This window comes from Macrobrachium rosenbergii, chromosome 19 (genome assembly GCF_040412425.1).
Source record: "Macrobrachium rosenbergii isolate ZJJX-2024 chromosome 19, ASM4041242v1, whole genome shotgun sequence".
NCBI classification, from domain to species: Eukaryota; Metazoa; Arthropoda; class Malacostraca; order Decapoda; family Palaemonidae; genus Macrobrachium; species Macrobrachium rosenbergii.
The window spans coordinates 17606791-17629043 of NC_089759.1; the positions used below are offsets into that span (position 1 = coordinate 17606791).

The 22253-nt window shown below is 36.8% G+C and overlaps 1 protein-coding gene across 3 annotated transcripts in view; it reads right to left on the reverse strand.

Moving 5' to 3' along the window:
* Nucleotides 1-22253, reverse strand: part of LOC136848660 (hemolymph clottable protein-like) — a 91528-nt gene that overhangs the window by 21476 nt on the left and 47799 nt on the right. For all 3 annotated transcript variants that reach the window (XR_010856088.1, XM_067121095.1, XM_067121094.1), the window contains exons 17-27: nucleotides 18304-18417; nucleotides 17679-17807; nucleotides 15896-15998; nucleotides 15143-15276; nucleotides 13842-13948; nucleotides 9579-9750; nucleotides 8888-9004; nucleotides 3347-3438; nucleotides 1934-2040; nucleotides 647-750; nucleotides 433-499 (exon numbers count right to left, since the gene is read on the reverse strand). Coding sequence is in view for 2 of the 3 variants with exons in the window: in XM_067121095.1 (XP_066977196.1) it covers nucleotides 433-499; nucleotides 647-750; nucleotides 1934-2040; nucleotides 3347-3438; nucleotides 8888-9004; nucleotides 9579-9750; nucleotides 13842-13948; nucleotides 15143-15276; nucleotides 15896-15998; nucleotides 17679-17807; nucleotides 18304-18417 (1246 nt within the window). In the remaining variant the exon portion in view is untranslated. The remainder of the gene's footprint in view (nucleotides 1-432; nucleotides 500-646; nucleotides 751-1933; nucleotides 2041-3346; nucleotides 3439-8887; nucleotides 9005-9578; nucleotides 9751-13841; nucleotides 13949-15142; nucleotides 15277-15895; nucleotides 15999-17678; nucleotides 17808-18303; nucleotides 18418-22253) is intronic.

Below are 22253 nucleotides of genomic sequence, written 5' to 3' on the forward strand. Positions count from 1 at the left end.
TATATCTATTTCTGGAGAGGGACCGTGTCACCCGGTGAAAAAGTCCATTCAGCACTTATTTCTAGGTAATTCCGTTGCTAGATACCAGAGAAAGCTAAATGAAATGCTGGAGTTACTACCCCAGAGCGAGCTCCATCAGATGGAGTCGTGTATGGAAAAGGGTGAACTACAAAAAACACGGAACCTTATCCTATAGAGATCCCAAAGTCAAAAGTCCCACAGGGAGGTGCGTGTATATATATATATATATATATATATATATATATATATATATATATATATATATATATATATATATATATATATATATATATATATATATATATATATATATATATATATATATATATATTTATATACATATATCTAAGGTGTGTATTATGAGCACATTAGTTTCACATGTATGACAGTTCATATAATATGGCTGATTACCTGATTCTTCTGCTTGCAATTGCTTGATGTGCTGCAAGATATCCTGAGCTTCTTTCATCACATCTCCCTTGAAGGCAATATTGTACTAAATAAAATTGTGATATCCACTAGATTGATGAAAATATTCATAAAAAGTTAAATGCATTGCAAACTTACTGAAAAGCATGCTTAAATATTCAAAGCAAAATGTGTACACAAAAATGCAGTAAAATACAGGTAAATCATGAGAAGCGGATGAATATTCCGAACGTTCTTCAGACTCATGGCCAATTGTGTCCATATCAACAGCACTTCCTTGCAGTTTCTTCGCTGCTGAAGCTGAAAGATAATATTGAATATACATAAATAAATATATGCTTACACTCTTACTATCATATGTGTGTACATATACACGTACATTAATGCAAGTCAGGATTGCAAGGTCTAAAGCATAAACTCAAAGGGTCTTGCGAGGGAGTATACTGTACTATGATGGAGCATATTAAAATTAATTTTACTGAAAATACTGAAGACACAGCCTAACACAAGAACATTAGCTCTGGAGACATCCTAAATCTGAATACCCTGGACAACATCAGTTAAAAATGTATGATAAGTATTATAAAAGAAAACTATCCCCCAATCCACCAAATCTAGTGAGCTGATGCCAACAGTTCAGCTGGGATCAATGGAATAGTTTACCCCACAGAATAGGGGTATTCCCCAGTACCCACAGCAGACAGCATAGAGATCAGTGAAGAACAAATTTACATATGTCTAATGAGTGAAATATCCTAGCAATAATTTAATTATTTAGTGTTTAAATCTCAATATTCTGTTGTTTCCTTTGCTACTCAATAAATACACCCATAGTCAGTAAATTTGTTTTCCTGTGCTGTATGAGAGTTCTTGAATGACTTTAATGTATATTTTTATAATAACATTCAGCAAAAATCCCCAGCTTCAGGCAAATCAAATAAATTTAGTAATATTATTTACTGTTTTACTGGCTTCTGTATTAAGAATTGTGACAACATGATGTACAGGAAAATTCCAGTGACAACTTCTGCTATTAACTTTTGTGCTAAAATATCTGACAGTACATACACAGCTGAAGACTAAAACATAAACAGGTTGAATATTTTGCCACTTGCTGCCTCTCTTATAATACTAAATGACAGCTACTTAAAACTGCTTAGACAAGCCTTATACCATATAGCTTCAACAGCCTGCATATTGGGTAACACTGAACCTGAGTTATTCATTCGAAGCCCACTAAAAGCAGAGGCTGATGGGACTGGTAGTCCAGCCGAACAGACCAAAGAGCAGATTAGAAAGACAAATACTATGGGAATTAGGGACACTAGCAAGGAATGGATTCTGGTGCATGACACAGATGGGAGGAAATACAGTACTGTAGATGAAGTCTCTGCCCTGTATTAAGAGACGAGCCTTCTGGAAAGGAGGAGGCCTGTGTGCAAGACAGCTTCTATCTGAAGTGGATAAAAGAAGGCAAACTCACCATACGTGAAGCTGAATGTTACGTCTTTGGTATCTGCTGCCTCTGCTTCAAAAGTAAGTCTATAATTCCAGTTTGAAAGGGATGGAGTCAAGAAGCTGAGGTTGCCGCTGAAAGGAGCGAATAAGGTACTGTATAATGAATAATCATATATAGTATATACTTATATACTGCATATACAATAATTTCCAAAACACTTAAATGCACAAATTTCAAGCAAATTTAATTGTTTTAAAGGTTATCAGTAAGAAAGAGGGGCACTTTACTATTGCTGTTGTACATATTTGAGAGACAGGACATGAGTTACAGCTATGGACTGATGATATTAAATAAACAGCATTCATGTTTTCCTTCTTCAGCCTGGGCATTGTTAAAAATGCAACTTTAATTTAGAATGTATCATGAATAGTTGACATTACTTATATCCACATCCACAGTCAATGATTTTTCCCCAATTAGTTATTTACTTCACAAATTTTCATAAACATATTCTCTAACCAGCTTCATTTTTAAAAAAATCATCAATCAAATCATATGCAGACTCAGTTTCCTAATCCATGTGTTTAATATTTATATGTCATTTTTTTCTATTTAAAAACTAATGTTCTCCAAAATCACTGGAAACTTTTGAATATTAATTGGTCATTGTGACTAGGCCAAATCTTTAAAAGAATTTCATATCTTTAGAATCATCATTCACACCCAAAGTTATATCATTAGAATTGGAAATGAAAGATAAATCATTAAAATGATTATTTTTACTGAATTCACTGGTGTTCAAAATGAATAACAATTTACAAATTTGTAATTCCTTTTCAATTTCACCCAATTGGATTACAATGAAATATGAATTTCTAAATCCTTCAGATATAATGTTCACTAATAAAACTGACAATTCACTTCCAAAAGCATTAGTTCACAAACATTATCAACTTCCCTGTACTATCAAAAATGATGATGTTCCCAACTTACATTTCATATTCAAATATACATAGAGCTTTGATTATGTAAGAAATATATTAATCATTAGACAATTTGAACATTCATCTCAAGATATAGATATACTTTCAAAATTAACTTGCAATCAAACTACATTGAACCATGCATTGCCACTGGGAAAGGAGGCATAGACTGAACCAGCTTTATTTAAAGTTTAGTGAAACGTGTGAAAAGGTTGTCATTAAAATTTAAACACATTTATACATTTCCACTCTCAATGAAATCATGCCCTTGTATGTCAAAATCATTTCAAAAGTAATTATATATTTCATAAAATTATCAGGCAAAGCGAAAGTTGCCTATACAGTACTTTTCTTTTAGAAATAAATGCGTATGCAAAATACTTTTAAGAGGTTTTCAATAATTATCATGCAGAAATAAATCAGTTCAAGCATCATTTTTTTATGATATGTTTACCTCAAGATAGCAGACACATCAGGTGATCCAACCTCTCCATCAAAACAAGATTCGATCCAGATCCCAGTCCATGGCAGCACTCTGTTATACGTCTGTTTCACATAACATAGTACATTATAATAAGACTGATAAAGAATGGTACATATGGGTACTTTAAGCATGAGGCCCCTTCCATCAAATAGGTGGTTTCAGAGGAAAAAAAGACAATAGTTACTGTCACTTCTTACTTTAACTATTGAATAGTTAGTGAACTCTTTTCGCAAAGAAATTCCCAAACATTAACTGCTTCTTACACTTATAATGAGGGGTCATCAAGCAGGGTGTCAAATTCCCTACATACACTGCAATTTAGTATTTACCTTTATCTTGCACACAATTGTGATTTCTCAATGTTAAGAGCATTAGGACCCATCCTTTTCCATTCCTCTCCTATACCATCCACCCAAAACAGTTTAGGTATTCCTCATAACACTTCTGAATCATAAACTTTTCATCAGGTTATTGCCATCCATTCTCCCCACATGACCAAACCATTTCAAAGCACTTCAAGACTTCTTTTCTCCTACAGTAAACTTTTTACCACTACATGGTAATTCTATTTGCCATAATTTCATTTCTCAGTCTCTCATACAGAGCTTACACTATAGATACAATTCCTCTTAACAGCTTCAATTTTTTTTCTTTCATTTGCTCTCAACATCCTAACTTCAGTACCATGCAAGGGAGTTGGCTCAATAAAACATTCATACATTTACCCATAACTTTTGTTCACATACATACCCTCTTCCAAAGCTTTAGCAGACATTTACTCCCTCCCTTGCTTCACCTATTTTATGACTCACCTCTTACCATCATCCATAACATTTACTCTGCAATACATGTACAAAACAACAGCTTTCATACTTCACCATGCATATTAACATTCACTGCACCTTTCTGAGTCTTTCATGTCCCTTCTTGCCAACACTTCCAAAATGGTACATTTATCACCAACCTATTATCCTGTATTTTTCAAAAAAAAAAAAAAAAAACCTGAAGACATCCTGAACAATCATTGCACTACTGTTAACCTTTTAGTTAATTCTGTATATCTCCATACAGTAAACCCCCCCGTATTCGCGTTCTCATGGTTCGCGGGCTCACGCATTCGCGGGTTTCTCTGTGGAACATATCTAGCCATTTTTTGCGGAAAATTCGCCCATTCGCGGTATTTTTCAATGAGAAATATTCACTAATTACTGTATTTTCATATAATTTTCATGAATAAATGCACTTTTTGTGATAAAACTATTAAAATACTCAGGTATAAGCATTTTTACAGGGTTTTTCTGGGCAGTTCTAAGTGTTTTTGAGGGGTTTTAAGCATTAGTGGATTTGACCTATTCGCGGGGGGGTGTGGGACACATACCCCGCGAATACGGGGGGTTCACTGTATACCTAACCCTTTCAGTGATTATTTCTTATGCCTTCACTAAGCAAACAAGTCATCATTACATCTTCAGCCTTCATTCTTTTATTTGCATTATACATCACTCTTTTTCCAGAAAGGGCAAATGGCTTAAAAATCCCTTCACACACTCCAAGTCTGGCTTCTGTATATACTTCTCTTCTTTTTCAAATATTTTGCAAACATAAGCTCTCTTTGTTCCCATATTTTGTGATTTACCTCCTCTGTCATCCAGCCATCACTGATTATGTTTACTACTCCCAAATATCTGTTTAAAGCAACCATTTCATTCTCCCATCCATATCATTGTAATTTGTTTCCTATTTAACTTTCTCATTGTAAGAACACTTTTAATTCACTGTCCTATCACCACTGTTTCATCTGCAAGAAGTAGCTAATCTTACACTCCAACTGACAAGCCCTTGTCTTATCCCTCAACTTTGCATCTATGTGCGTTAGTTCTTAGACTTCTTGCATCACTAGGGCCAAAAAGATATTAAAGCATTGGAGACTTTCCCATCTACCTAATCTAACATTCGTTTTACTGTTGTTATAAGAACTTTTCATCATTCTCAACAGCGTTTTCTACATTCCTATTTGCCACACACACACACAGGTTTGATTATTTGATTTTAAAATTTTTGCGTAACTGTTTTGTAATACAGTGAACCCTCGCTACTTCGCGGTTCGACTATTGCGGATTCACGACTTCGCGGATTTTTTCCATTACGTATGTATATTATATGAGAAAATATATAGCGGATTTTCCTGAAATTTCAAAAATAGTCGCGATATATGAAGACCCAAATATTTCATTAATTCCATTAATAATTATTAATATCTGCTAGTACTGTTGGTTCATTGCATTATGACATATAATTCAGTACAAAAATGAAATTAAACAAAAGAGAATGTGATCATACGATAATTCATTATAGTACTAGTAAAATTAAACTGAACATGAAACGCTAATCAGATGCAGTCTGACATTGTCATATTTGAATGGTGTAAGGCTGCTGATGGCTACATATATACTAGTTATAAAATACAAATGTAATGAATGTGCATCTTTTCCATGAATCTTTTGTACTGCATCCAATAATATTGTTTGTTGCAAAAATCACATCTCGAATAAACCTATACTACTACAACAAAAAAAGCATAAAATAGCGTAAAGTATATTTGAATTTGAAACTAGCATGTAAGATGGTCTGTGATTGGTTCCATTGGTGATAGATGACGAATCAGCTCCCAAGTTTTGTAATCTCGCCTGTGATTGGTGTTTTGACCATTTCTCCGACCCGCAGCAGCTTCCCTTGTCTCTGACCCACAGCATCTTCTCACGGCCACTTCGTTTCCCGCTCTCTCAGTAGATAGATGCTGTTTACATTACCAGTGCTGTGCGTGACAGTGTGTGTTTGAAGTTGAACTTTTTTAACTTTGTTTAACCCTACAATGGCTCCCAAGCGTTCTGCTTCTGCTAAGGCTGGTACTGAGCCTAAACGCCAACGGATAATGATGACGATTGCTGAGAAGGTGACACTTCTCGATATGTTGATGGAAGGGGAGAAGTTCTGCGGCCGTGGCCGCCATTTTGGAGTGAACGAATCCACCGTTCGCTACATTAAGAAGGATGAGGCGAAGATTAGGAAGACGGCTGCCATCACCTTTAGCAAGTCAGCAAAGCGAGTTGTTACAGCTCGTGATAAAACGATCGTCCGTATGGAAGGTCCTTTGTCAATCTGGATTGCCGACTGCCGGAAGAAGAAAATAGCCTTGGATACGAACACCATCCGAACCAAGGCTTTGAGGTTGTATGAGAATTTCGCGGCAAAGGAACCTCAAGATGATGGCAACCACGCTGAAGAAGAAGAGGAAGACGACGAAGATGATGTAGATGAACCTCAAGCAGGGACATCCACTGATTCCCAGCCTCAGACACGACGTTTTACCGCCAGCAAAGGATGGTTCGCCAAGTTTCAGAAACGCTTCGGCCTGAAAAGCGTTTCCCTGCATGGCGAGGCTGCTTCCGCTGACACGGTCGCTGCTGAAACTTAAGCGAATGAGACGTTCAAGAACATTATCGCTGAAGGTGGATACAAGCCCGAACAAGTCTTTAATATGGACGAGACAGGTTTGTTTTGGAAGAGAATGCCATCACGAACTTTCCTGTTCAAAGAAGAAGCCAAAGCCTCTGGCTTTAAAGCATTCAAAGATCGTGTTACCCTCGTGATGTGTGGCAATGCTGCGGGATTTTTGCTAAAGCCAGGGCTTATTTATAAGTCGAAAAACCCTCGTGCTTTGAAAAATAAAAATAAGAATCTCCTTCCCGTGTATTGGATGCATAATCCAAAAGCATGGATTACGAAGATGCTGACCTCAACTGGTTCCACCAGTGTTTTATCCCACAAGTCAGTAAATATCTCTTAGAGAAGGGCTTGCCATTTAAGATCCTTCTCCTGTTGGATAACGCTGGTGGACACGCGACTGATCTTTCGCATGAGGGCATTCAGGTTGAGTTCCTGCCACCCAACACAACGTCCTTAATTCAACCGATGGACCAGGGGGTTATCAGGGCATTCAAGGCCCTCTACACGAAGAATACCTTGGCGGACCTCGTTGCGTGTGTGGATCCCGCCCAAGAAGATGAGGTTGAAACATTCAATTTGAAGGCGTACTGGCGGCAGTACACAATTGCCACGTGCCTTCAGAACATCCAGAAGGCACAGTAAGAAATGAAACCTGCTACCGTTAACGCGAGCTGGAGGAAGTTGTGGTCCGAGATTGTTTACGACGACGAGGGATTTACGCCTGCCAAGATTCAACACTCTGCAGTACGGAAATCTGTGCAGTTGGCTGCGATAATTGGAGGTGACGGGTTTGGCGACATGACGACGGAAGACGTTGACGAGTTGTTGGACTGCCATTCCCAGCCGCTAACTGACGCAGACCTCGAAGACCTGACAAAATCAGCCAGTGAGGAAGAAAATGAACCACAGGAAGAGACCCAAGAAGTTGTCGAAGAAACAGGCTTAACATTAGAACGGCTTGCCAAGCTCTGCAACCTAGCGAAGGAGCTGAAAGAATTGTCACAAGAATGGGACGGGGATATGGTTCGTTCTCTGCAGTTCTGCAACAAAATCGATGAAGACATGACTCCTACAGGATGCTCTTCGATCGAAAAAGAAGCAGCGGCAGCAACTTCCAATCACAATGTTCTTCCAGCCTCGCAAAAAAAGAGCCAGTTCCTCCTGCTACTATGCCTTTGGAAGAAATTGTAGAAGTGTCCCAGGAAGAAGTTGAAGAGGTGTCCCAGGAAAAGACACCTCAGTCTGAAGAGACGTAAAATACAATCATTGGCTGCACAGTAGAAGACATCATCAGCTTCATCATCATCATTTCTACTGTGCAGCAAATTCATCGCCATCATCATTCAAGTTTTTCTTCAACTTCTTTCATGGTGGGTACAGTAACAATCTTTATTTCTTTATATACTTTAATATTCTAACATTTTAATATTAGTGCCTGTTTTAGATTAGGTACTGTACATGCATTAAGTGTTCTGTACATTAAAGGGTGGTTTGTTAACAGTACATACGAGGAGGGCTTTATTGTAACTTCCAACTCTATCGTGGTGAGTAAAATACTGTACAATTGTACAGTACGCACCATAACAATCTTTCTATTTTTTTATGTTCACTTACTGTTTTATTGCTTATCATTTGTGCCTGTGTACTGTATGTACGTATTGTAGATATCTGTACATTACTGTAAAGGGTGGTTTGTTAACAGTACTATGTAAAGGGAGGGTTTTAAAAGTCTGAATACATGTTAAGTAAATACTGTAAATATGGTGTCCCTACTTCGCGGATTTTCAGCTATCGCGGCCAGTTCTGGAACCTATCTACCGCGATAAACGAGGGTTCACTGTAAAATTTGTTCTAGACCCCTTATTTCTTGTGTAAAACCATACTGCTCCTGCTTCTGCCACCACCTTCCCTGATATACTGTACTGAGTAATGTTATGACTAAACTTCTCAGTCACATCTACTCTCTCTCTCTCTCTCTCTCTTTCAGCACAGTTCAAAACATACCTGGATTCCTTCACTGTCAGTTTTATTGATGTGTTTCTCATCTACATGAGATTTTAGTGGCAACAGACCCTTGTACAGACCACTATAGGGGTGATTGGATGCTTTTAACAAATTAACCTGTAAAAGTAAAAGATTGCATATTATGTACATACATTATATATATATATATATATATATATATATATATATATATATATATATATATATATATATATATATATATATATATATATATATATATATATATATACTGTACAGTATATAATAAATAGTTTCTCTAGGTGAATTAATCATTATTTTTATGAGTCAAAACAAAGTTATGCAATGCCCATCAAACTAGGTCTCTAACAATGAAGTAACTTGTTAAACAAAAACAAGGTTAATGTAAATATTTCCTTACTGCTGGACATTCTGCCCTCATTAGTTATTGGTAATAAGAGAAAATTAATTACATATCTTATACAATGCATACTACATTTAAAATGTTGTCTACCTTAGCTGAGTTATCTGAACTAACAATGTTTTTAATACTTAACTAATATATTTTATTGGAAATAATGAAGCATTCATATTTATGAAATAAATCCTACATAATGTTTAGAAGTTTAAAAAACACTCTCCTTATGAGGTAGTTGAATTTCTTTAAATACTACACATGAATGTGTCCTAATTTTGAAGGGAGCTGATTTACATTGTAATGTGGGAGTGTGAACTTTAAAAATCCTTGGTAAGTTTGGAGTAAGCCCTCAAAGTGTGCTGTTACAGGTAAATTAACATTAGCTTTGTTGCGAATTCCTGACTCCACGGATGACTTTAACCATGGGACTAATGTTTTGGTGTTGATGGCTGTCTCATGGCTGACTCTGAAAAGAAGTTAAGATTTAATGTGTTATGTAAAATAGATTTCCTTTGTATCGACTAGTCATTTCCAATTTGGGCAGCAGGGCATCAGAGCCAAGGAAGAATGTATACTTTACAAAGAATAAAATAATTAATGTAAAGTTATATTTGAAAACACGGTTTTATTTTATTTTGTTGTTTAGAACTGGAATTAAAGTTGTAAAAAGGTTTCCATTTTGTCAGCATTGGTATCACAGCAGTAAATAAAGTCATGGCAAATACCCTGTATTTCTGCTATTTCTGCCTGAAAATGATGGAGATTTTCAGCCTTTGCTACTGTGAGCATAAATCAGATGGCTGTAAACAGGAAACTACATGAAATGTTCTGTTCACTTTTTAAAACAGTTGTTGCATTCATCCAACATTTCAATTCTGTTATCAATAATGAACTAAGAAACATCAAACATGACATTTTTGTTTGTCATGTACAAAGTTCAACAAAAAAAGTTACTTCACAACACAAAAAATGAAATTAGGTTATCATTAACAATCAATCAGTTCTCTCTAAGTTTCTGAGTTGAAACAATTTAAAATGAAATACTAAAGAAGTTTAATAAAATGTTTGAAATGGAAAATAATGCTGATGGTTTCCATCAACAGTTTATACATGCTTTTATAAAAGATTACTTTTTCTATTTTTTCAACAAAAGGCCATTTCTCCTAAGAGAAGGTAGTTTCAGTAGAAAACTGGTTAGCAATAACAGTCTTAATTAAAGCTGGAACCTCTATGTAAAAAGATCTTCATAGATTCATGGCAAGTAAGTATATAAAATCAAACATATAAAAACAAACACATGCATACACACAGCCTTGATGTATCAGCAACAACTTGATCTCCAAAAGGATGGATAAGTCCATTTCTTTTTCCCCAAAAAATAATACAATGTTTCCATTGGTCTGGAAGAATCCAGAGGTCCACAACAGGCCTCTAAACCTTTAAAACTACCACACTCACGAGCCACCCTATGTGAGGGCAGGTACAGGCATTCCCAGGTTATTGGGTGGGGGTTCCGTTCCCGATGGCGTGACGATGACCGAAAATCGCTGATGACCGAAAATTGGCGATAATAGCGCCGATCCCCGGTTATCAGTGCCGATAATAAAGATGGGGGAACGGGGAACAAGACTGATAAGACTCTGGAAAGCTCTAAGAAGCTTTCATGTATTGTAAGAAGCTTTACAAAGCTCTACGAAGGTTCTGCATATTCCAAGAAGCTCTGCGGAGATCTGTAAAGCTCAGAGAAGCTCCTTGAAGCTTCAAAAAGCTCTACGAAGCTCGAAAACGCTCATTTAAGCTTTAAAAAGCTCTAAGAAAATCAAAATGCTCATTTAAGCTTTAAAAAAGCTCTTCAAAACTCAAAGATGCTCCTTTAAGCTTCAAAAAGCTCTACGAAGCTCAAAGATGCTCCTTTAAGCTTTAAAAAGCTCTACAAAGCTCAAAGGCTCTTTTCAGCTCTAAAAAAACAGCAAGATGCTGTACAAAGCTCTACAAAGCTTCTAGATATTCTAAAAAGCTCAAGAAGGAAGGCGATCGAGTTCCAAGAGAGAAGGGAACTCAGAAGGGAAGGGGGAGAAAGAGAAGGAACTCAGAAGATGAGGGAGGAGGAGTGGGAGAAGGAGAAGGAGAAGGAGAAGAAGGAGAAGAGGAGGAGGAATTAAATAATAATAATAATAATAATAATAATAATAATAATAATAATAATAACAATAATAATGAAAAAGAAACTCCAAGTTCGTTACATGCCAGGTTTCGTTTACCTCATGGGAACAAGGAACAAGCCCCCCAAAGGGGCCATCAACTTGAAATTCAAGCTTCCAAAGATTTGTTATTATTATTATTATTATTATTATTATTATGGCAGCATAAACACACACACACACACACACACACACACACACACACACATATATATATATATATATATATATATATATATATATATATATACAGGCGGTCCCGGTTTTGACGGGGGTTCCGTTCTTCGGCGTCATAACCGAAAATCGTCGTAAACCGGAAAATCGTCGAAAATCGTCAAAAATCATAAGAAAACCTTACTTTTAATGCTCTGGGTGCATTGAAAACGACGTAAACTGCATTATTATTGAGTTTTACATCAAAAAAACCTTCAAATTATGATTATTCTGCCGTTTTGGGGCCAAATTTCTTCCGTCGGATCGGCATACGACGCGTCGTAACCCCGGAACATGCGTCGTAAGCCGGGAAATAATTTCTGATGAATATATTTGAAAAGCGTCGTAACCTCGGAACGTCGTAAACCGGGGACTGCCTGTATATATATATATATATATATATATATATATATATATATATATATATATATATATATATATATATATATATATATATATATATATATATATATATATATATATATATATAATATATATATATATATATATATATATAATATTATATATGTGTATATATATATATATATAATGTATATATATAATATATATATATATATATATGTGTGTGTGTGTGTGTGTACATACAGATTGACAGATAGATAGATAAGACAAAAATATATAGACATACATTTCCATTCCAAATTCCGCACCCAGCCAAGTGGGCGTCCATTTGTTGGGCGCCCTGAATTCCTGTCCAGAGATCCGTGTAAATTATGCTGCCCAGAGTTGCATACATAAATACAGCCATTTTAACCGCCCGCTGTATTCCTTAAGCCTGTAAGCTTTTTGTACTCTTTTTGTAACCACACTGGCAGTCCTTCCCATATGCTAATTGCTGCTGCCAACGACGAGACACCAAAATGTATTCTGGATTTTTCTTTCCACGAATTTCCGACTAGCGTTGACGCGTGAATCCATTTCCGGATGAAATGGTTTCCATGATTTGATCTGGCAGCCATTTTAATAATAATAATAATATTAATAATAATAATAACAATAATTATTATTAATATTACTATCATTATTATTATTATTATTATTATTCTCAACTGAGATTTTCAAACTTCCTTTTATCTTACTTCCTGAAGTGCTTCTTCCCCAAAGAATCTCTCTCTCTCTCTCTCTCTCTCTCTCTCTCTCTCTCTCTCTCTCACAATGACACAAAGTGCAGAAACGGAAATTTTTTTGCATCCCTGAACCTAAATACTGTAGGTTACTGGGCCCACCATCAATGCATTAACATTATAGACATTAATAATATTACTATTAGCACATTAACATTATGAGAGAGAGAGAGAGAGAGAGAGAGAGAGAGAGAGAGAGAGAGAGAGAGAGAAACTTTCCAAGGAAAAAGCTCTCATCTCGTTTGTTTACAAAAATGACGTCACAGAGATTATCATCATCATCTCTGTTATTTAATGTGGGAAAATAATGCTGCAACGTGCAGAGAAACTCTATGGGAACTTCCCTCCCTGTTTCAGTGTTCTTCCCCAAATTGGTTTTGTGCATCAACTTCTTCCCCCCCAACCCATTTTTTATTTTTGATAAAATTTTTATAATACTGAAAGAGCTAGAGAGGCAGGATGCAGGTGTAAATATACGCATACACTCGAACTACAACTTCATAATCTTTCTATATTTAATACAGTTTTTTTTTTATTTTTATATTTAAAAATTTTATCACCGAAATATTAAATATTTAAACAAATATTTTTTCGAGCTTCTGAACGAAATAAAAAAAATGTTGTAGGAATATTTTTTCATTTTAATTATTAATTTTTTGCATGAATACATGATGTGAAAAAAAAATATTAAAATTCGGTTATCATGAAAGATATTAAAAGCTAGCATTACAGGTGGAAAGATACATCCTTTTGTTTATGTATTTAAGTAACAAAACAGAGCTAGACGCTGACCATATAAGAGAGATAAGGATAAAAGGTATACTGGAGTTGTAAAATATTACAATTAAGCACAGAAGGAGAAAGACTGAAAGAATTGGGCAGGCCTACATGCTATTCATCTGAACTCGTGGCATTTTTTATACTATCGAAGGAAGCGCATGGGGTGGAATAAGGTAAGCAAGTACAAAACAATGAAAAGAACATGAAAAGAAACTTACTGAACAGTAAAACGGTAACTTCTTTTACTCCCCATTTCACTAAATGAGTCGGAATCTGACCATGGCTCGCTACTAGTTGCGACTCTGAAGGCTTTCTGCGATGAGAACTGTCATGAAAAAGCATTTAGGTCACTCTCAGTCATCCTAAGTGATTCTAGGCTATTCCCAGTTACGCTATTCTGGGTCATATACTGAGAAGTTCAAAACAATTATTCTTTGAAAAACAAAGGTAAAATTTAAAATGCTCTCACTGATATCAATGTACTAAAGAAATTACACCCAGCAAAATGCTCTCACTGATATCAATGTATTAAAAAAAATACACCAAGTAGAATGAGGAAATGCTTTTTCCCATTTATGGATATACTAAACTAGCTCCAACTAATGTATGCTTAATCTGAAATCAAACATCCATTACTTTCCATAGTGCTGATTATGACCAAGACCATTCATATATTGATCAGCGGATCTGTTTTGACCTTAGCTATGAGAAACAGTAAACAATGACAATAAAGGTCACTTTATGCTTAACTGCGATTGCTACATCAACCTTAGTCATTTATACTGTATGACATTTCAAGCATGGGCATAAATGCCACACAGAATAACACAATAATGCTTTTGTGGAATATAATCACAAAATTCATTTCCATCACTTGTATGTAAATCAGTTCCATTTGCATTACTTATTTTAGAAATAAAATATTACAATTCATTAACACTATCATGAGTCATAACAGTTATCTTTTCAATATTCGTCTTTTCTTTCATTTTTAATTTTAGCAATGCTGTACAGTGCCTGCATAATGAAGGGAATCCAAACTGGTTGCATACCATTTTACCTGTATAATGAACATATTGTACTGGGCTGTAAGATATTGTCCTACCTGTATCACAAACAGACTTCTTGGATGCTGTCTCACCTTCATTAGGCATTTTAGAACATAATAGAACAGAATAGAATATAGAATTTAGTCCAAAGGCCAAGCACTGAGACCTATGAATTCATTCAGTGATGAAATGGAAATTGAGTAAAAGGGTTTGAAAGGTGTAACAGAAGGAAAACCCAGCAGTTGCACCATGGAAGGTAAGATAGAAGAAAGGGAAAATGAATGGAAGTCCAGTAAAAGGAATGAAAGGGGTTGCAGCTAGGGGCTGAAGGGACGCTGCAAAGAACCTTAAGAAATGCCTACTGTGCACTGCGTGACATGCACTGATGGCACTAACCCCCTACGGGGAATAGGTATTTTATTCTTTTGCCTGCATAAGGAAAAGGGTCTACACTTGTCAGGATGTCTTACCTGTACGATGAATGGGATTCCCAAGTCAGTTGGGTAGGCGTAGGTAGTATCAATTGATTTTTCGTAATAAAGGTTATCAAATACTTGGGGTAGGTATCTCTGGAACTCACTAATAAAGCCAAAAATCATGCCTCCTGAAAAGGGGTGATTGCATGTTTTAATCAAAGGGTATTACTTAATTTATACCTCAAAGTATATTTTGAAAAGACATGACTTGCTTAGTACATCTCAATATGAATCAACTGATTAATAACACTCAAATCCAGTTACCTAACTATAAATTGTTGAACATTATCATTAACATCTGAAAGGCAAACATTATTGATTTTAATATTCTAAGCATGCAAGGGAATTTGGTCATTTACTGATTTATTTCTTTAAAAATGATAAGAAATGACATTGTGAGCTTAAACTGTGACTTTAAAGATAACAATACTAGTTTTAATCATCCATTTGTGATTATGACCTTAGTAATTATACCCTTTTAATATAATTTCTTGATTTGTATTAAATGTTACATCCCTATTTATTCGTATTTTGAGGACATTTTTACGAAACTGCTGGAATTATTCAGTCAAACTCTGTTGAAGAGCAAGTAAAAAAATGGGGGGGGGCATTAACAATATAGTAAGGAATAATAATAATAATAATAATAATAATAATAATAATAATAATAATAATAATAATAATAATAATAATCCATTGTGGTACAGCTAAGCAAGATTACAAAGAAAAGGACATTTCAATGCCTACCTCTAAAGAAATCTACAGTCTTCGCATGAAGGAAATTATCGTTGTTTTTCAAGAGCCACTCAGCATTGCTTGGAAATCCCTTAATGTTCATCCCTAGTTCCATCTGCAAAAGATAGAATTCACTCACATGTTTATTTCAGTGACTCTCAAACCTTGCTGTAACCAATCTCTGATTGCACACGACCCCCGAGGTCAATAAAATCTATACCTGGTGTCTTCCTAAGCCATATTTCCCTTTGCTACTAGATGTACAGTATTAATATCCTTGCCATGAGTTCCCTTGGCATTAAAGAGTTTCTTGGTACTTCTGAGTTTTCTGAAAAGTTCAGCTTTGGATTCACAGCTTCCATGCTCTTCCGCTGAGTAGTGATTTCTTCTCTGAATATTTAAACTGATTTCTTCTCTGTTTATAAGGATCAACCATCTTCTTGTTGAATACAAAAATGTGATGAAATGAGACCTCATAAGGCATTTCAATCCAAGATTCCCCTCAAACTTCTCATTTCACTATCCTACTATATATCTCCTTTATTACTTATGTGATGATGTATACAAACTCTTCCAGCTGCTCCAAGCCCCCAACCCACAGAACCTTCCAAAATTCCTATTTAATTCCACTAAAGTACCTCATTTACATTTTGTAAATTATTCTGTAACTATACACTGTTCCCTTTGTAATAAAATAACTTCTAAACACAGACTGAGTAACTACCATCTTCTCACGACATAAATTAACTCATGCTCTCTTCACGACACATAATTTAAAGCATTCTCTTCCTCTTCTTTTTAAATAATGCACTGTACTTCTACTCCCTCAAAATACTTCTTCATAAGATTATCTTGATTTCCCTTAACTCCATGTATCTCGAACCATAATAAAAATGCCTTCTCATTTATGCATTCAGATTCTCAATCCCTGGACCATGACACTACAGTTCTCCTTCTGCAACTCGAAGTTTCATTCACATATTCCTGAACCTAATACATTTACATTCTTTGTGTTTGCTCTGGTTTTATACTCTGAGAAGCGTAATCTACATAAGGCTTGGAGGCTCTTTCTGAAAGCATTACGCAAAATAGTTACATAAATAAACAACTGCAAACCTACACACCATAAACTTACCTATGGAATGCCATAAAGCTGTGTTCTGACACCTAAAAAGTTATCTAAAATTATGTGTGGGCCCCCTAAAAATTGTGAGGTCCTAGGACGTAAACAGTTTAGCTTATGCCTACTTCCAACACCGCTTAGCCTACATTTCTGCTACACCAGACACCCCAATCACTCTTCATCTACTCTGGGCCTGTAAGAACCATCCTTTGAATATGTGATTAGTAGTAGCTGCAAGATGCATCTTCCTCATTTATTCTTATCAATATCCTGCAATACAAACTTGCATCCAGACCTCAAGAAAAATTATCATCTTGTTTCCTATTTTTGTAAAACAATACAGGTAAGACAGTGGCAAGGATTTTAATGATAAGGAATTGCCCTTGGCTTGAGATGAGGAGCCTCTGTGTCACATGAGGGAAATTTTGTCCTTTAACAGGTTAGCAGCCCTATGCTATGCACTCCTCTCAGGACACAGAGCAGATAAGATATCAGAAGAGGAACAACATAAGAAGAATGAAACAATTCAGATTTAGCAGATAAAAATATTAGTAATCAGCAGTAATAATCAGAAATGATAAGAAAATATTCCACAAAAAAAATACAAAGAAAGAAAAGATGAAAATATCATAAACCATGCGAAAGCAAAAAATTTGTGATCATCATACTTACAATGATATCGTATGTCAACTCAAACAGATCACTTCTCCCTTCGGGCCGTTTATCCCCATACTTGAACTGATCTCTATACTGTTTCAGCATCTCGAGGAAGAAGTCCATGTTTTGATGTGACATAGCAATCTGCAAAGATGGTCATTTGCAGTTTCAGGTTTTGGCAGTCAACAAACCTTATCCATGCTGATGAAAGATTTAGATTTGAGAAAACTGCCACTATGCATGTATGAATTTTTTCAATTAATAGTTAATAAGGAATAATCATGTTTAAATCCAGTATTCCTAATGAAAAGGGGCAAATGGTTCTGGGTTGGATTCTGAATGAGTCAGAACATTTGGATGTTTTCCTTTAAATCCCAACTGTGTGGAGGGAAAAGCATGGGGCTAACAATCCCATTTCAAAAGACTTGCAGAGAACCAGAAAGGTAGCACCTTCTAGAGCCACTAAATCTATAAGGGGACAAGCTATATTGTATAATAAAAAAAAACAAAGTATAAAATCTCCCTGGATATTATACTGTACATAAACATAAGTGATTACTCCCTTAATCAAAAATCAAATATCCCTTATATTTGATGTACCCCACAGTAACTCTATGAATAACTAACAGTTAGTATTTACCTTCGTTACAGAAGGGAATCCTTGTAGCCTTTGTAGTTCGTAATTTATAAAAATATGCGTTGGTATGATCCCTTCTGTACTGGCAAACCAAACTATGCTTATGTCTCTTTTGGCCTGTCAAGAAAATACAGTAAAACTTAAGAAAATAAACACCTATAACAAAAAATATATATATACATACAGTACTGTGTGTGTGTGTGTGTGTATATACAGTATATATATATATATATATATATATATATATATATATATATATATATATATATATATATATATATATATATTTACTATATTTACTAAAAGGACCTCATTCAAACTGGATGGTATTTAATGGAGTTTTTATTCAAAAAGTTACAAGCTTTCTTGGACAAACAGTCCACATTATCAAGTATCCGTACAATGAGCAAACGCATAGTCCGGCTGTATTTATATCTGTGTGCTGGGTACTTTTAATCCTATAATTGCCTAGCTCTTCCTGTGTGACCTCCACCCTCTCTTGACCTTGGTCTTTCTCTGATCCCTGGTTCCAGATGTCCGTTTTCCGTGCGTTCTCTTGCGTTTTTTCTTCGTTTCCTTGCTACTGTGGAGTATATGATTTTTCTAGATATGCTGTCTTCAAAGCCGTTTCGGTGTTCCCTGCCATCGTGTTGTTGGCGCAAGTTATGAAGGCGTTCTCTACAACCAGTCTAGATGTTTTGTTGGTGTTCCTGTACAGAAAACTCATATTTTCCCAGTCTATTCTGTGATCATTTTCCCAACAGTGTTTGGCAACTGCCGACGTCTGATTATAATGCCTTATGTTCTGCAGATGTTGTTTGCTTCGCTCTTTACATGATTTGCCAGTTTCGCCATAGTACCCTTCTTCACAGTCTAGACACGCTGCCATATAAACCCCCTCTAATCTCTTCCCCCTCTACCGACTTTTTGTTTCTAACTATTTTATTCCTAATGGTGTTTTTGTAGCTGCCTGTCAATTTGAAATTATTTAGCTTCCTGTTGATGGGTGCAATAGAGTTGTTGTCCGGAAACGGCTTTGAAGACAGCATATCTAGAAAAATCATATACTCCACAGTAGCAAGGAAACGAAGAAAAAACGCAAGAGAACGCACGGAAAACGGACATCTGGAACCAGGGATCAGAGAAAGACCAAGGTCAAGAGAGGGTGGAGGTCACACAGGAAGAGCTAGGCGATTATAGGATCAAAAGTACCCAGCACACAGATATAAATACAGCCGGACTATGCGTTTGCTCATTGTACGGATACTTGATAATGTGGACTGTTTGTCCAAGAAAGCTTGTAACTTTTTGAATAAAAACTCCATTAAATACCATCCAGTTTGAATGAGGTCCTTTTAGTAATTCTACTAATGCACAGAACAATTGTGTATGTGATAAAGTTAATATATATATATATATATATATATATATATATATATATATATATACTTGTATACTGTATATATATTTCTGGATCGGGTCCCGTGTCAGCCGGTGAAAAAGTCCATTCAGCACTTATTTCTAGGTAATTCCGTTGCTAGATACCAGAGAAAGCTAAATGAAATGCTGGAGTTACTACCCCCAGAGCGAGCTCCATTAGATGGAGTCGTGTATGGAAAAGGGTGAACTAAAAAAACACGGAACCTTATCCTATAGAGATCCCAAAGTCAAAAGTCCCACAGAGAGGTGCCGTTACAAACCCATGCACCACTCGCGGACAGTACACAAATCACCGCTAGCCGCATTCCATTTCAGCAAGCACCTGTGGTCACATGTGTTTTCGTTGTGCTTTTTATCTTGTGCTTATTTGCATCATTATGGCATCCTCGCAAGGTCTTTCTTCATCAAAGTTGAGTACCAGTGTTACGTTTTTTCTTTGAGGCGATTGAGGCTCCTTATTTCCCTTTAGTCTAGTAATTAAGGGGATTTATAACGCCCGTCTCGATCTCCTCTCGCGGCCTCATGTGACCTCCATGCGTGGTTCGTGAACTTGGGTCGCCTTGTTTTTCGATCTTTCTCACTGTTCCTCTTCATGTTTAGGATATTTTTCCTATTCGTGAAGTCTAATTAGTGATTTTGATTGATTGACCTTTGTATCCCTTTGCTTCGAGAGTGAAGGCTGGCGTTTAGGCTTCGGGCTACCCCCTCGGGCCTATTCGCCTCTTATCATTTCCTTAACATGCCTTATTTTTGCCCTTCACTTCTCTTAGCTTCTGGGAATTTTATTTTCATTGTTACGGTTAAGATTATTTGTTTAATCTTTGCCCTTGTGTTCGGATGCATTTGATATTTGTTGATTATTATGGATATTTCTTTTGTTAGAGGGCGGCCATTTCCCTTCACGTCCACATCGGGTTGGGTATGGTCCTCCTCTTATATTCGTTTTGTTAGTTTTTTATCCATTTATCATGGGTTGGTTGTTAGCTTTAGTATTACCTTTTCTGGGGCATTAGGCTATTGCCCCCCTTTTTTCCATGAAAAAAGGGGGTTGATCATTCGTTTCGTTCACATGTCCATCATTGTGTTTTGTGTACGTTTTTCCAATGCGGCGCTCTCCTTAAGTTTTACCTAGGGTCTTTTCATCTTTTGTTTTCCCTTCCCCTGTTTCGGCACCGCGTAGGCTAATAAGCCTCTTGTTTAAGCTGAAATAGCGAGGGATCTCGTGTAGCTTCCCTCTCCCTGTTTCGGCTTTTCGCTTAGGCTAATAAGCCTCTTGGTTAAGCTGGGATAGCGAGGGACATCACGTAGCCTACCCTAGTTTTGTCATTTCTTAAGGTTAGTTTCCAGTTATTGGTTATGTCGACACACCCTTACCCCTTCCCCCTCCCGAGTGCTCTCTCTCCCCTTGATTCGTTTTCAGTCCTGTTAACTTATCAAGGTTTGGGAGCATTCCTTTCCTTTTAGCCTATAGCCTGTGTCCCCTTCCTCTGCATTGTTTGGCCTGCCCTTGGTACGGTCTCTGACTTTACCAGCCTATACCCCCTCCTGGGACTGCTGGTGGCCGGGGGAGCTTCCCCCTCTCCCGTCCACCATCTTTGGCCTTCTTTGCCTCCTCTCCCCCCGCCCCCCTTTTTGACCATGGAGGTTGTTCCTCTCCCTCTCCTGCTTCTCTCGTGCTTGCTGGGTAGCTGTCTCAGTCAGCGAGTGGACATGAGGACCCGGAGCGCCCGGATTGTGCATTCCCACTCTCTGGTCGCTTCTTTACGGTTCTTCCTCCTGGTCTATCCATCCCTCCCCTCCGTACGTCATCTCCGGCGTGTCGTTTAATTTGACGACACTCCGGTTTAGTCCTATTCTCGTGGCCAGTTAGTGTTTTCCACCTGACTGTCTTCGTTTCCGGACCTTTGACGTTCCCTTCCTTTAGCTAACCACTGTCTGCTTTTCTGTTATTCGAGGCGCATTCCTTGCTTCCCGCTCCGGCGGTTCTAGTGTTTAACGGTCTTCCGTTATCGCTAGTTTCAGAATTTCATTCTTAGTTGCCGGGAATGCGCTTACTCCGGACAGTTTTAACCTTCCCATTTTATTTTGTATCCGTCACTTACTTTTAAGGCATGTTACTCCGGCTAGTTCCGGTATATTTAAAGGATTACGGAATTACCTAGAAATAAGTGCTGAATGGACTATTTCACCGGGTGACACGGGACCCCGATCCAGAAATTATGTTTATTATGTTTATTTTGTATGAGATTTTATTTTAATCCGGTTACCTTCCGGATCATTCCGGCAGGTTTCACGGTTTTATTTTATATACTAATGTGTTGCTCCGGCACACTACTCCGGCACCTTACACGGTGTACTCATAATCTCATACTTTTACAGGTGGTGCACTGCCAAGAACAGGGGTGCTCCGCAGCCCTCCACCAGGCCAGCGGCCATGAAGTTTGTCGGTCCCACTCCGGGTGTGCGGTCCACGTAGGGGATCTCATTGTTTGGCACCCTGACGGATGTGATGT